At 32.6% G+C, this 15,007-nt stretch overlaps 1 protein-coding gene across 1 annotated transcript in view; it reads left to right on the forward strand.

The window, feature by feature from the left end:
• Positions 1 to 682: 682 nt before the first annotated feature.
• The window catches only part of LOC136832086 (multidrug resistance-associated protein 1-like), a 52,059-nt gene continuing 37,734 nt past the window's right edge, over positions 683 to 15,007 (forward strand). The window contains 2 exon segments of the mRNA XM_067092721.1: positions 683 to 909; positions 9,365 to 9,468. Of these exon segments, the coding sequence (XP_066948822.1) occupies positions 9,373 to 9,468 (96 nt within the window). The 5' untranslated portion in view covers positions 683 to 909; positions 9,365 to 9,372.

The following is a 15,007-nucleotide window of genomic DNA, read 5'->3' on the forward strand; positions in this document are numbered from 1 at the left end:
GGCTAACGTTTTGGCTGCAGGAAGAATTTAATCAATACTCCCTTGCACGTGCAAAGCCCGACGCCTTCTTACTACATTCCCCTGCCGTGTGTGACTTCCCGGGTGAGCCGTGGCTTCATTCATAATCTAGAGTCCTGGAAACGTTCGCAGACGTTCGCACCACGCTTTTAGTTTTAGGAAACTATTGTGCCGGCTTTGTCTGTCCGTCCACACTTTATTCTCTCCGCACTTTTTCTGTTCGCCCACAGATCTTAAAAACCATTGAGGCTAGAGGGCTTCAAATTGGTATATTGATCACCCACCCTCCAATCATCAAACATACCAAACTGCAGCCCTCTAGCCTCAGTAGTTTTTATTTTATTAAAGGTTAAAGTAAGCCGTAATTGTTCTTCTGGCAACGATATAGGATAGGCCACCACCGGACCGTGATTAAAATTTCATGGGCCGCGGCTCATGATACCGAGACCACCGAACGATAGATTTATTTTCGGTGGCCTTGATTATACGCTGTAGCGGCTGTACAGAAAACTCGATCGCGCAGAAGAAACTTCGGCGCATTTTTTTTGATTGAAAACTTCCCCTGCCGCGTGTGATTTCCTGAACGAGCCGTGGCTTCATTCACGCTCGAGATTCTCAGAAACGTTCGCAAACGTTTCGCCACGTGAGTCAACAGGCCGCCAGCCAGCCAGCCGGCCAATTGTGGCGTGGGACAGGGCCTGTCCGGTGATGAAATAACACTTGATAGGCTCTTATAAGTGGCGTCACCGACGTCTGACCGATTTGCACGGCTGAAAACGTGCCGCCGGGGCCGGTCCTTATCAGTCGGTGTTGAGACAGTGAGTGAGTTGCACGGTCGCTGAATTTTTCCCGTTGTTTACACCTCAGTTGACCCCGAATCTTCTTGAGCAGGTAAAGCGTCTTTCTGTGTTTCCATTTATATACCTGTATTCGTGACACGAACGGGGAAGCGGACAATAGATTCGCGTAGACAGTTGGTAGTTCGTGGCCATAATTAAGAAAGTGTGAGGTTTTTAAATGATCTTTTAGGACAGATGATCTGATCTTGAGGGAGTAAAGCGTCTTTCAGTAATTTCCTTTTTATCATATTCGTGGGGTTCTCGACACGAACTGGGAAATGGCTAACAGGTTCGTGGTCATCGTCGCCAATTCGTGGCCGTAATTACGAAAGTGTGAAGCTGTTCAATTATCCTTTAAAACAGATGATTTGATCTTGACAGGGTAAAACGTCTTTCTGTGATTTATTTATATATTCGTGGTGTTGGTGTCACGAACTAGGAAGTAAACAATGGATTCGTGTAGATAATTGCCAATTCGTGGCCGTAATTACGAAAGTGTGAAATTTTCAATGGTCTTTTAGCACAGGTTATCTGCCCCGGGTTTCTCTCGCATTGTGGAAGTCAAAGGGAGACGCCAAATGATATTATGCCATAAATAATTGTAAGAAATTAAAATGGCAAAAATAAACCATATATTCCTTTCAACCCACGACCCATTTGTTTCTGATAAACCAGAATTAACGACGAAGGCAGATAACACGACGATATTGGATAGGATAGTGAGCAACCTATTGTTCTAGATATGCCGTGTCATTCCTCTCTCTCTCTCTCTCTCTCTCTCTCTCTCTCTCTCTCTCTCTCTCTCTCTCTCTCTCTCTCTACCGGTGCGTCATCGGTGAAAATGTTAAGAGGACTGCGGATAGAAATCAATATTGAACAGTTCGTTGCTGGCAGAAGATGAGAGTACACACACACACGCACATGCATAAACATGACACCCAATCGATTTGTGGTCAGTAGGATTATACACTTTTCAAGACATACGTACAAACATACATACGTACAATGCACACACACATAATATATATATATATATATATATATATATATATATATATATATATATATATACTATATATGTATATATAAATGTATATATATGTATATATATATATATATATATATATATATATATATATATATATATATATATATATATATATATATATGTATACACGCACACACATGAATATATATATATATATATATATATATATATATATATATATATATATATATATATATATATATATATATGGACTGTATACACACACACACACACACACACACACACACACATATATATATATATATATATATATATATATTTATATATATATATATATATATATATATATATATATATATATATATATAGAGAGAGAGAGAGAGAGAGAGAGAGAGAGAGAGAGAGAGAGAGAGAGAGAGAGAGAGAGAGTAATGACCATTCACCGGATTGTTTTCGTGGCCATATGCATGTATGACCTACCCGTAGACAATCTGGCAATGGTTACATCTCCATTAACGAATGGAAGCTGGCAGCAGAAATCTCTGGAAAGTCTCCAGGTCATCAGAAATAAGGTTACAACACAAATAGTGGGGTGGAGTTTAGTTAAAAGGATTGTTTATTTATCTATTATTTCTTTGTGAATTAGTTTGCATCCTTCCACAACCAGCCTTTGGAATTTTTGTTCATGCTTCTGTGTTTTTGTTTTTTGTTTGTTATGCCCTTCCTTCTTTCGACAGGCAAGTCCTCCCTTCCCTCACTTAAGAAGATCATTAGGTTACACTGTCTCATTGGCCCTTACATTTTACAAGCAATTAAAGTAGACAGATTTACACACACACACACACGCACACACACATATATCCAACACTTATTTTCAAAAATGGTTTGAAACAGACTGTATAAAGTTACTTGGAACAAGTTTACATATTCCATATTGAGAATCCTTGTTTTGGTAAATATTTTCATATTTTGTCCGTAAAAAGTACGCATATCTTACCAGTTTGATAGTTTTGCCCGAGATAAGTATTCATACTTTACTAGAAAACATATTTCATCCTGTGCCGGGAAATGGGATGCATAATTAATTCCAAAATAGTCAAGTAATTGTCATATCAGTGGTATAGTCAAAAATTGTCAATCAGTGGTCTGAAAATTTAATGAATGTATGTCTACTGTGCTTGAGAACAGTTTGCAAACAATTTGGAAATTGTTTGCCAACAATATGTATATTGCTTTTAGGAAACAGTCTACAAACAGATTGTATATTTTACTTGGAAACTGTACTTTCGTTTTGCAAACAACGCATAATTATACGTGATTTGTTAACAGATATACCGTAACTGGATTCAGTTTGCAAACTGTTTATATTAGTTGAAACCAGTTTGCCAAGAATTATTATACTTTGTCAACTAGAATTATTTTCCACTTAGAAGAAATTTGCGTAAAGGTTTTAACTCTGTCTGGAAAGTGAATGAACATATTGTGTATAAGAAGTTGTCTAGAAAGTGAATGAACATATTGTGTATAAGAAGTTTATAAAAAAAAACAGTTTTACGAACTTTTTCTGCCAAGATCATATATAATTTTTTTAAGGAACCAGCTTACAAACAGATAATATACTTTACCTAGAAACAAGAGTTTCTATTGATTTCAAACCTGTTTTGAAAACAGTGAGTATACATTGCTTGAGAACAGTTTGCAAACAATTTTTACACCTTGTTAACAATAATTATGGCCCATTAGAGCTAATTTGCATATTTATATACGACGTCCAGCAGCTGAATGAATGAACGCATTATTTGCCATCAATTTGAAATAAAAATTAGTTTGTAAACAAAAAAGACAGTTCATAAAATTTGTACGACAAAGGCGCGTACATTCCATTTGGAGAGGGTTTACAAATGAATGTTTTCAAATGTCTGCAAAATTGCTCTGAGAAAAATTCCTTGCCTGCCCTTGACTCTGAACTGAGAATGATTAAGAACAACGGACAGTCAATTTGTGATTCTTATCTTTTTGTTTCTTTCGTTTTTCTTTTTGTGACCTTAACATCACAACAAGTGTTCTTAAGTGTATTCGTTTGTTTTTGCTTTTTTTTCGTTTGTGATAGACATATTATTTCTTATATGATCTGGGTAAGTTATAATTGAAAACACATCATATAAACGTATTAGTATATAAACACTCGCACACACAAAGTGTAGTGTGTATATGTATACACACATATATACATGTATATATACATACATTACATTACATACATATATATATATATATATACATATATATACATACATATATATATATATATATATATATATATATATATATATACATATATATATATATATATATATATATATATATATATATATATATATATATATATATATATATATATATATATATATATATATATATATATGGGTGTGTGTGTGACACCTGTGTGTACGTCCTTTCGTATCTCTTTGTGTACAACACACGAACAACTACTTTCAGCAGAAATCCTCTCAGCTTACTCGAGGTTTAGAAGTCTGTTTGAAATTAGGAACAATTTCTCACTTCTTGACGTTATACTAGAGTGTGCTATTTGGCAAAGGATCGTGTAATTGTAGCAGACATCTCTCTCTCTCTCTCTCTCTCTCTCTCTCTCTCTCTCTCTCTCTCTCTACACGTAATTCATAGTGATCTGTTTACAGCAATATGTAAATAAAGAAGTGAATGAATAATGATATGCATTTCAGAGTAAAATTGAATAATAGTTATCACTGAATTACTGATTACTGACATTTGTTTTTATTTGTTTCAAAGTCATTTGCTCTACTTGTTGTGCTAGAAAAGCTGTAAAATTTTACTTGTAGGTGTGTGATTTTTTTTTTTTTTTTTAGTTTCTGTAATGAGCTATAAAAAGTAGGTGAAAAGTCGATGCTGTACTTTTATTGCATTGCATATATATATATATATATATATATATATATATATATATATATATATATATATATATATATATATATATATATATATATATATATATATATATATATATATAACTACAGCAAACTCATCTCTTATATTATTGTTGCTGGGAACAGCTGAAAACAGAGGTCATAATGTGCTGTTTTGGTCAAGATTTTACGCTGTTGAAGTGAGACAACTCTTGAGTGGCAAATTATCAGATATGACAAAGAAGTGTTTGTTTTACTCTTCAGGGAATGAAGGTAGGAAATGATAAGGGCACTTGTCATGCGTTCGACAAATTTACAAGTTGATTACTACATTTGTAAATCATTTTTCCCAGTTGAGTATTACATTTCTAGATAATTTCTAAGTTCAGCTTTACACTGTAAACAAGGTTCCCAAATTGTGTGTTACATTTGTAAATAAGGATTCTAAGTTGAGCGTTCTATTTGTAAACAATGTTCCCAAATTGACTGTTACATTTGAAAATAAGATTTCCTAGTTGAGTATTACAGTTACAACAATTTCTACAAATTGAGTATTACAGTTACAACAATTTCTACAAATTGAACATTACACTTGTAAATAATGAACCCAAGTTGAATCTTACATTATTTGTAAATAAGCTTTCCAAATTTAGCATTTCATTTGTGAATATGATTTCCAAGTTAAGCATTTCATTTGTAAACAAGGTTTCCGAGCAGAGCATTACATTTGTAAACAAGATTTCCAAGTTAAGTATTACATCTGTAAATGAGGTTTCCAAATTGAGCATTACGTGTATCAGTAAGAGTTTGAGAGTGAGCCAGGCATTTGTTGAATGAGATTTTCAAAGTGAGCATAGCCATTTCTAAATGAGATTTTCGAAGTGAGCATAGCCATTTCTAAATGAGATTTTCAAATTGAGCATAGCCATTTCTAAATGAGATTTTCAAGTTAGCATAGCCATTTCTAATGAGATTTTCAAGTGAGCATAGCCATTTCTAAATGAGATTTTCAAATTGAGCATAGCCATTTCTAAATGAGATTTTCAAAGTGAGCATAGCCATTTCTAATGAGATTTTCGAAGTGAGCATAGCCATTTCTAAATGAGATTTTCAAATTGAGCATAGCCATTTCTAAATGAGATTTTCAAAGTGAGCATAGCCATTTCTAATGAGATTTTCGAAGTGAGCATAGCCATTTCTAAATGAGATTTTCAAATTGAGCATAGCCATTCCTAAATGAGATTTTCAAAGTGAGCATAGCCATTTCTAATGAGATTTTCAAGTGAGCATAGCCATTTCTAAATGAGATTTTCAAATTGAGAATAGCCATTTCTAAATGAGATTTTCAAAGTGAGCATAGCCATTTCTAATGAGATTTTCGAAGTGAACATAGCCATTTCTAAATGAGATTTTCAAATTGAGCATAGCCATTTCTAAATCATTTTTAAATATGATTTCCAACTCGAAAATTATATACATTTGCAAATAAGCTACAAAACTCAGGGCAAACTTTGTACGATGAAAACATACGAATAAAACAAATAATGAATGTTGGTTTTGTTGCCATGTAGGTGGACAATGCACGAGGCAAGTGTGCCAATTCTGAATTTATTTATAAGATCTTCTTGCGACTTGATCATTGCTAGTGATGACGTCTGCCTTCAGATAGATTTATGGAAATAAAAGCATTCTTTGCCATACGTTCTCTCTCTCTCTCTCTCTCTCTCTCTCTCTCTCTCATTGTAGGAGAAACCTTCAGAATGGTTTGTCTCTCTCTATCCCTCTCTTATTGTATGAAAGAACCCTTTAGAATGCTCTCTCTCTCTCTCTCTCTCTCTCTTGGTGTTTGAGGGAAATCTTTAGAATGGTCTCTCTCTCTCTCTCTCTCTCTCTCTCTCTCTCTCTCTCTCTCTCCAAACGAAAAACTTTTCTATTATCGTAGTTTGCGGATAAATGACTTTATCATAATCACTGACAACTGTGTTCTTATTATGAATAGTAAATAACAAAGAGAAAAAACGATTTAGTTACATAATGGATTTTTGATAATGGCACATTCATTGTTTATAAAGGTTACTGAACCCTTTGCCTTAGGTATAAATTTTAATTAATATTTTATACAAATTCTTCTATTGTTTGAAACAAAGAGTTATAAGATTTTTATGCTAAACAAATGAATTTACTGATTACCTTATGCATTTTTAATGAATCACTATACTAATTGGCAAATACAGTGGGCTGTTACTTGCTATGAATGCCCCATTGGGGGATAGTACCGTCAGTGCACCTCGCGCCTTGCACTGTAGGCATTTACTTAATAAGGTTCCTTGCAGCGTCCCTACGGTCCCTAGCTGAAACCCCTTTCATTCCTTTGACTGTACCTCCGTCCATATTCTCTTTCATCTTACTTTCCTCCCTTTCCTAACAAGTATTGCACAGCGCAACTGCAAAAGGTTTTCCTTCTGTTGCACATTTCAGTAAGCCTTTTCACTCTCAGTTTCCCATTCAGCGCTGAATGAACTCATCATAGGTCCCAGTGATTGGCCTTTGGCCTAAATTTTATATTCCATTCCGTTCCTTGGTGTGAATGCTTAAGTTATCATCCCCACAATTCTATAATTTTGCTATAAAGAGAAATTAAGATATGATATCCAGATTCCTCATTATACTTTAATATCTTACAGCCATCCTCAGCATCCTATCTTGAGCACCGTGGGATAAAATATCCAGAGATTCTGAGATAAAACAGGAGATGCTCTGTTCAACACCTTGGGTCAACCCCCACCCCCATACACATACACACACATACACATATACAGACATGCACACACACAAACACACAAGACCCTCCCTCGGCGGCTTCTCGAGCCGCGATATAATCAAGAGATTTTATTTTCTTTCCAACCTCTACAGAAAGAGTACATTTGGCTTAATTCTATCTTATTTGTGTATGTTATACCTTCCTATATTTTACTGGTGTAGAAAATTAACAGATATTGTTTTGATTCAGAGTAAAATATTGTTCTTTAAGATTTTTGTGAAAGGAGTAGGGAATTTTGATGCATGCTTGTCATACGGTGCTAGTTGGTAAAAGTGAAGAAAATCTTCAGACTCTGGACGAAGAAAAAGTTTCAGATGATTACAGTTCGTCAGTTAAACGGTCGAGGAAAGCATTGTTCTACTTAATTCATAAATTTGAAAACTTCGCTTTCTGGTTTTGATGAAAAATTAGACAAAATTTACAAAGAAATTAGATATTTTATATAATGTCACCTTAGCGCCCACTGTAACCCTAATAACGACCTGCTGTTAGGCCTAAATCTCTCTCTCTCTCTCTCTCTCTCTCTCTCTCTCTCTCTCTCTCTCTCTCTCTCTCTCTCTAGTATATATAGTTAAATGAGTTAAATAATTTTCAGTCTTGCTTAGCCACCTGGGTTTGTTCTATCCCAGCCAAATTTGAAATTTTTCCAGTCTATGGCCTCTTACTTGAAAATAATTGTATGTTATTATTATTATTATTATTATTATTATTATTATTGTTATTATTATTATTATTATTATTATTATTATTTGGATGTTAAAGTTTGTTGTCATAACTTTATATCTGGTCTGTCTATCTGTATATAGCCCTGAGCTGCAATAAACGACATTATTATTATTATTATTTGGATGTTAAAGTTTGTTATCATAACTTTATATCTCTTCTGTCTATCTGCCTATGGCCCTGAGCTGCAATAAAGGGTATTTTTATTATTATTATTATTATTATTATTATTATTATTATTATTATTATTATTATTATTATTATTATTATTATTATTACTTCACTGCTCATGTAAAAAAAAAGGGTGCCACAAACAGTATGGGCAAGGACATGGCACTCTACTAGTACTAGTATTATCTCCCACCAGCAGAAAGGAATACTGCCCAGATATATTGATTAGATTCTGCTGAGCGAAAAATGATTTAGTAAAGGTCTGCGGTCTCGTCGATATGCTAGATAAAGGAGGCGATAGCTTCTCTGTTAGGGAATCCCGTGTGGCAAGGTTGCTCGTATGTTGCGCATGTTGTTATTATTATTATTATTATTATTATTATTATTATTATTATTATTATTATTATTATTATTATTATTGTTGTTGTTGTAGTTGTAGGTAATTTATTATTTTTTTTCTATAGACCACCTTGAAGTTTTGTATAATGTTTTCGTTTTCACCTGACGGGAATCGAACCCTAATAATAATAATAATAATAATAATAATAATAATAATAATAATAATCTCTCTAATGGTTATACTTAATAATAATAATAATAATAATAATAATAATAATAATTCCTAATTAATAATAATAATAATAATAATAATATAATAATACATAACAAACAACTCTCTCTCTCTCTCTCTCTCTCTCTCTCTCTCTCTCTCTCTCTCTCTCTCTCTTCCTGGTTATACTCTTAAAAATATTTCTTATTTAACCTGCGCTCTATTAATAACTAAATCATTGCTTTATCAAATCTCACTGATAAAGGTATTGTCTTGTTTCCATTGCAGATTAAAAAATGCCTTTGCAACCGACAAACATCACGAAATTCACAGACACAGGTGTGATTTATGAAGATTCCTTCAGTGCCTTACTCTGCAATGAACCATTTTGGGTGAGTTCTGAAATATAAGTTTTTTCTATTAAAACTAATGGCATTTTTTGCAGCAGAGAATGCCTTTTGATTTAGACTTTGAGTCAGTCCATGTATATTATATATATATATATAAAATATATACATATATATGTATATATATATATTTATATATATATATATATATATATATGTATATATATATATATATATATATATATATATATATATATATATCTTTTTTCTATTGAAGCCAATGGCATTATTTGCAGAGACTTTTTTATATCTTTTTATTTAGACTTTGAATCACTCTATGCTTCTTTTTCTCTTCAGGTAAGCTTTTCAGGATTAAGGAAAGATTATTCACGTTTGCATAGATCTCTCTCTCTCCCTCTCTCCCCCTCTCTCTCTCTCTCTCTCTCTCTCTCTCTCTCTCCCCTTTATTGTATGAGGAAAAACCTTTGGATTGGTTTGTGGAAATAAAACATTTCTTTACATCCATGTCTCTCTCTCTCTCTCTCTCTCTCTCTCTCTCTCTCTCTCTCTCTCTCTCTCTCTCTCTCTCCTTTATTGTATGAGGAAAAACCTTTAGATTGGTTTGTGGAAATAAAACATTTCTTTACATCCATGTCTCTCTCTCTCTCACTCTCTCTCTCTATTGCAAAGAAACTTCTCTCTGACTTGTGGACTAATGAGAGAAACCTTCAGACTGACTTGTGGAAATAAGAAATTTCTTTGCATTCATCTCTCTCTCTCTCTCTCTCTCTCTCTCTCTCTCTCTCTCTCTCTCTCTTGGACGTCGTATTCTTCAAACCCGGTCAGCTGACTTCATAACACAGTCACAGGAGCTTCCCATTACGTTAATGATTGATTTTAGCAGCACCAGCACGAATAAAAAAAAAATGCCCCGACATCCTTATATGACTGTGCGCATGCGCTGTCAAACATGCGCTCATTTGCATTCATTAAGATTTAAAATATTTATCCCGTGAAAGGGCACTGTTGTGCGCTTTAGCTAATTTTAAGGACCAGGCATATTTTAAGAATATTCATAGAGTCTAATTTATTATATAGTTTATAACAGCCATGACTGTCGTTAAGAAAGTGACTTTTGACGATGTAGTAGAAATGCGACGCCAGATGAAATTCATATAAATAATTTAACCCATGGAAGGTTAATTCTTTTGCATCTCTTACAGATGACAGTTTTGGGGAGATTAAGCTGACAAATAAAGAATTGTTTAATTTAATTTTATTTCATTTACTTTAAAAAGTTTTTTGATATTTCATTTAACGGTTACATAGGAATATTTTTTTTATCTTATTCTTACAGACAGAATTTTTTGGGGAGATTAAGATAAACAGTTATTGGACTGACTTTAATTTGATTTGATATTACTTTATTTGATTTAATTTAATTTTTTACGCTATTATTTTATTAAATTTTATTATATTTTATTTTATGTTACATTATTATATTTAATTTAATTTTATTTTATTTTTTACTCTTATTTTATTCAATCTTATTATATATAATTTCATTTTATTTTATATTTTATCTTATTTTGTTTTATTAAATTTTATTTAATTTTATTACAGTTCTTATATCTTTTCTCTTTTTTACGCTTTTATTTTATTATATTGTACTATATTTTATCATATTTGATTTAATTATATTTTATTTTACTAAATGCTATTTTATTTGATATTTCAATTTGTTATCCTTTATCTTGTTTTATTTTATTATCTTCTATTTCACCTTATTCTATTTTCTTATATTTTATATTTTATTTCATCGTATTTTATTTTATCCTATTTTATTTCATTCTATCTCATTTCATTTCATTTCATTTCATTTCATTTCATTTTATGATATTATATCACATTATTTTATTTCATTACAGCACTCGCATCCTCTCCTGTAGGAACAGAATGTCAGCATGACGCTGTTTTCTGTCCATGTTACAAACATATCCGAACCGACGTCATTCTCCTGACAGCTGGGCACTGGCGCGCATTAATGTCAAAGCGCTTTTTCTGAAATAACAGACTGTGACGACAAATATGTTATCCTCCGAAATTGATTTGTTGTATCTTGATTACGTCATAGACAGGGGTTATATTTTGCGCGTTGTACATTTTTTTACTGGGAAATCTTTAGGTTGTTTTTTGTCATGTTTGTGCGACGACAGATAACATTTAATCAGTCAATAGCTATTGTCAGTTGTGGTATAATTCTATAGATCCGCCCTTCAATCCCCTAACATTCGTTTGGTTTTAGTTAATTTTTGTGTATTTTCCTTAAAAAGTGTTCAACTTCCATTCGTTTGTTTTAGTTGATTTTTTTTTTTATTTTTCCTTAAAAACAAATGTTCAGTTTCCATTCGTTTGGTTTTAGTTATTGTCTTAAAAAAAAGTTCTCTTAGTAAAAGGTCTGTTCAACTTCCATTCGTTAGCTTTTAGTTATTTTTTTTTAGTTCTTTGAAAAAAAAACTATTCATCTTTCCGATTCGTTGGGTTCTAGTAAATTTTTAAAAAATTTTGTTGAAAAGAAACTGTTCAACTTCCATTAGTTGTGTTACTTAGTTTAAAAAAAAATTTTAAAAAATGTCTGTTTAAATTCCATTCGTGAGGTTTTAGTTAACTTTTTTATTTTTTCTTTAAAAGAGATCTGTTCATCTTTTCCATTCGTAGGGTTTTAGTTAATTTTCATTTTTATTTTCTTTAAAAACAAGTGTATTTAAAAGAGAATTCGGTTCAACTTCCATTTGTTGGGTGTTAAAAATGTTTTTTTTTACTTAAAAAAAAGTTCTTTTAAGTTCAATTCGTTGGGTTTTAGGTAATTTTTTAAATTTTCTTTAAAAAAAAAGTCTGTTCAACCTCCATTCGTCGGGTGTTAAATATCTTTTTAAAATTTTTCTTTAAAAAAGTCTGTTCAAGTTTTCCATTCATTGGGTGATGCTTAATTTTTTTAAACCTGATTGAAAAAAATTTCCATTCGTTTGGTGTTAGCCATTTTTTCTTAGCGTTTCCTTAAAATAATTATTATTATATTAATTTTAAAAGAATATTTTAAAATTATAGTTAATAAAGATTACGTAACACTTGACGACAGGAAGTGAAACAGTTCTTTTCTCCTTAAAAAATAGGTCTCTTTAACTTCCTGTCGTTAAGTAGTACTTAATCTTTTAACTATGATTTAAAAGTATTCTGTTAAAATTAGTATCATATTTTCTCGACTATCACCCCAGAACTTATAATAAAGTAGCCTTAATGCACCGAAACTGAAACCTATTTAGAGATATAAGTGATTTTTTTCACCAGACAGTCTAAAGTAGGCACATGTTATTCCCTCTCGCTTTAGCCTTTTTCTATAAGGAAACCACGTAAACTCCCGGCAAGCCACCTCTTCTCACATATACACTCAGGATATCTAGAATTTGATTTGACTCTCCTAAGCCTGGTCCCATTTTTCAGCTGAGGGGCTTTGGAAGTCTCCCCTTGTTTCTGTTTTTCCTAATGATAAAAAACCATTAAGTATATCTTAGTTTAACCAGACCACTGAGCTGATTAACAGCTCTCCTAGGGCTGGCCCGAAGGATTAGACTTATTTTACGTGGCTAAGAACCAACTGGTTGCCTAGCAACGGGACCTAAAGCTTATTGTGGAATCCGAACCACATTCTGAAGAGAAATGAATTTCTATCACCAGAAATAAATTCCTCTAATTCTTCATTGGCCGGTCGGAGAGTCGAACTCTGGGCCAACAGCATGCTAGCCGAGAGCTCTACCCACCCCTCCAATGAAGAACTTCCTAGTCATAAAATTTCCTTTCTTTATGAAGTAGACATTTTTCTTTATTTCCTTTATTAGTGTCTTCTTTGGGCCTGGGCTAGAAAAGAGACATGAGATTGCCCTTTTCTTTGGCCTTTCTGCTTGGGGAAATCTTTTATTTTTAAATATATTCTAAGTTTTGACTCGAGACTATTAAAGTTAGGGTAAAATTACAATCTATTTATTATTATCTAATAAATTTACCCTGTTTTTTTAAGATGAATGACTACCATCTCTCTACATAACTCAGATATATGGCTTGGAAATAAAGTCGAAACTGGTCAGGACCTACACCCCGCCTCTTATATTTTTCACCTGTGGTAATGTGTGATGTATACAACCAAGGTGCAGATAGGTGAAGACCAAGGGCGACATCAGACCACAGGCTGACTAAGGAAACAGGCCATTTTCATCTTTATTCCGACGTTTCGTAATATTACCTTTATTACATCTTTGGGAATCTGTCAACAAACAACATAAAATTATAAAACAATCTTAAAGATGTTGAAAATCAAAAAGCAGTAAAAAGACTAAAATTTACAGATACAAAATATATTTAAAGGCTAAGACCGCCGACCAGCCTTCAGTTGAGAGAAAGGAAGACTGAATGACACGAGAGAAAACAGGAGACACGTTAGCTAAGATACAGTTGGATCGAGGAGGTTTGGGTATTCAACGGGGGAACTAGCTGCTTAATGAGCAACGACTCTAGAATGGGTAGTTCGTGAGGGTTTTGCGTTTGCCCTGTGATGCAAAAATCGTCTCTTTCGATATGGGTTTTGTAAACTTTTGCATGATTCCTGATATTTGAATGCTCAGGGTTGGAGAGCCTACTTCCTGTGCGAAAACTTATTCCTCGATGAGAATCGATTCTGACCCTCAGTAACCTCTTCGTAGACCCCACATATGTCCCAGAGTTAAACTTTGAGCAAATATATTTATATACTACATTAGAGGTCAAGACGGGACTTAACCGATCATTATACTTAAAGAAAGACCCAGTGGTTAAGGGATTTTTCGGTATTAGTTTAATACTGACTGCCCTATGATGACTTTGTATGAATGAAAAAAAACATGAGATGTTAAGAAAGTTAGGCTTTACATCTGCCCATCAGGTATTTTCCAGTTCCTTGTTCAAAATCTGGATTTTGAAAGTGATAATAAAAGGAAACCATGATTTCTTAGAAAATACAATTCTTAATGTCTGAATTGGGACCAATGACAATAGGAAAAGTAAAAATGGTGCACTAACTGAAAAATGTGCAAAAGCGTGAGTATTTGAAATGTGCAACAAGTGAACTGCTTGTAAGGAACATTAGTGTAGTAATGAAAAAATGCAAAAATAAATTGTCAGTAAATATAATTGTCTTTATTTACTTATATATATATATATATATATATATATATATATATATATATATATATATATATATATATATATATATATATATATATATATATATACATATATACATATTATATATATATATATATATATATATATATATATATATATATAGATATTATATAGTATATCTCTCAGATCGTTTCTGAGAGGAACACAGCTGTGCCTGCTTACAGAGTTATCTATATAAGTGAGAGATTTTTGAGATATAGGTAATCATTTCCTCACAGGGAGGCATTTTCTTTTCTACTCTACGATGTCAGTTTGGAAATTTATTCTGAAACTTAAAAACAACTTTCTGAATGTTTTTGAAATCATAACA

Source organism: Macrobrachium rosenbergii, chromosome 49 (genome assembly GCF_040412425.1).
Source record: "Macrobrachium rosenbergii isolate ZJJX-2024 chromosome 49, ASM4041242v1, whole genome shotgun sequence".
Classification (NCBI taxonomy): domain Eukaryota; kingdom Metazoa; phylum Arthropoda; class Malacostraca; order Decapoda; family Palaemonidae; genus Macrobrachium; species Macrobrachium rosenbergii.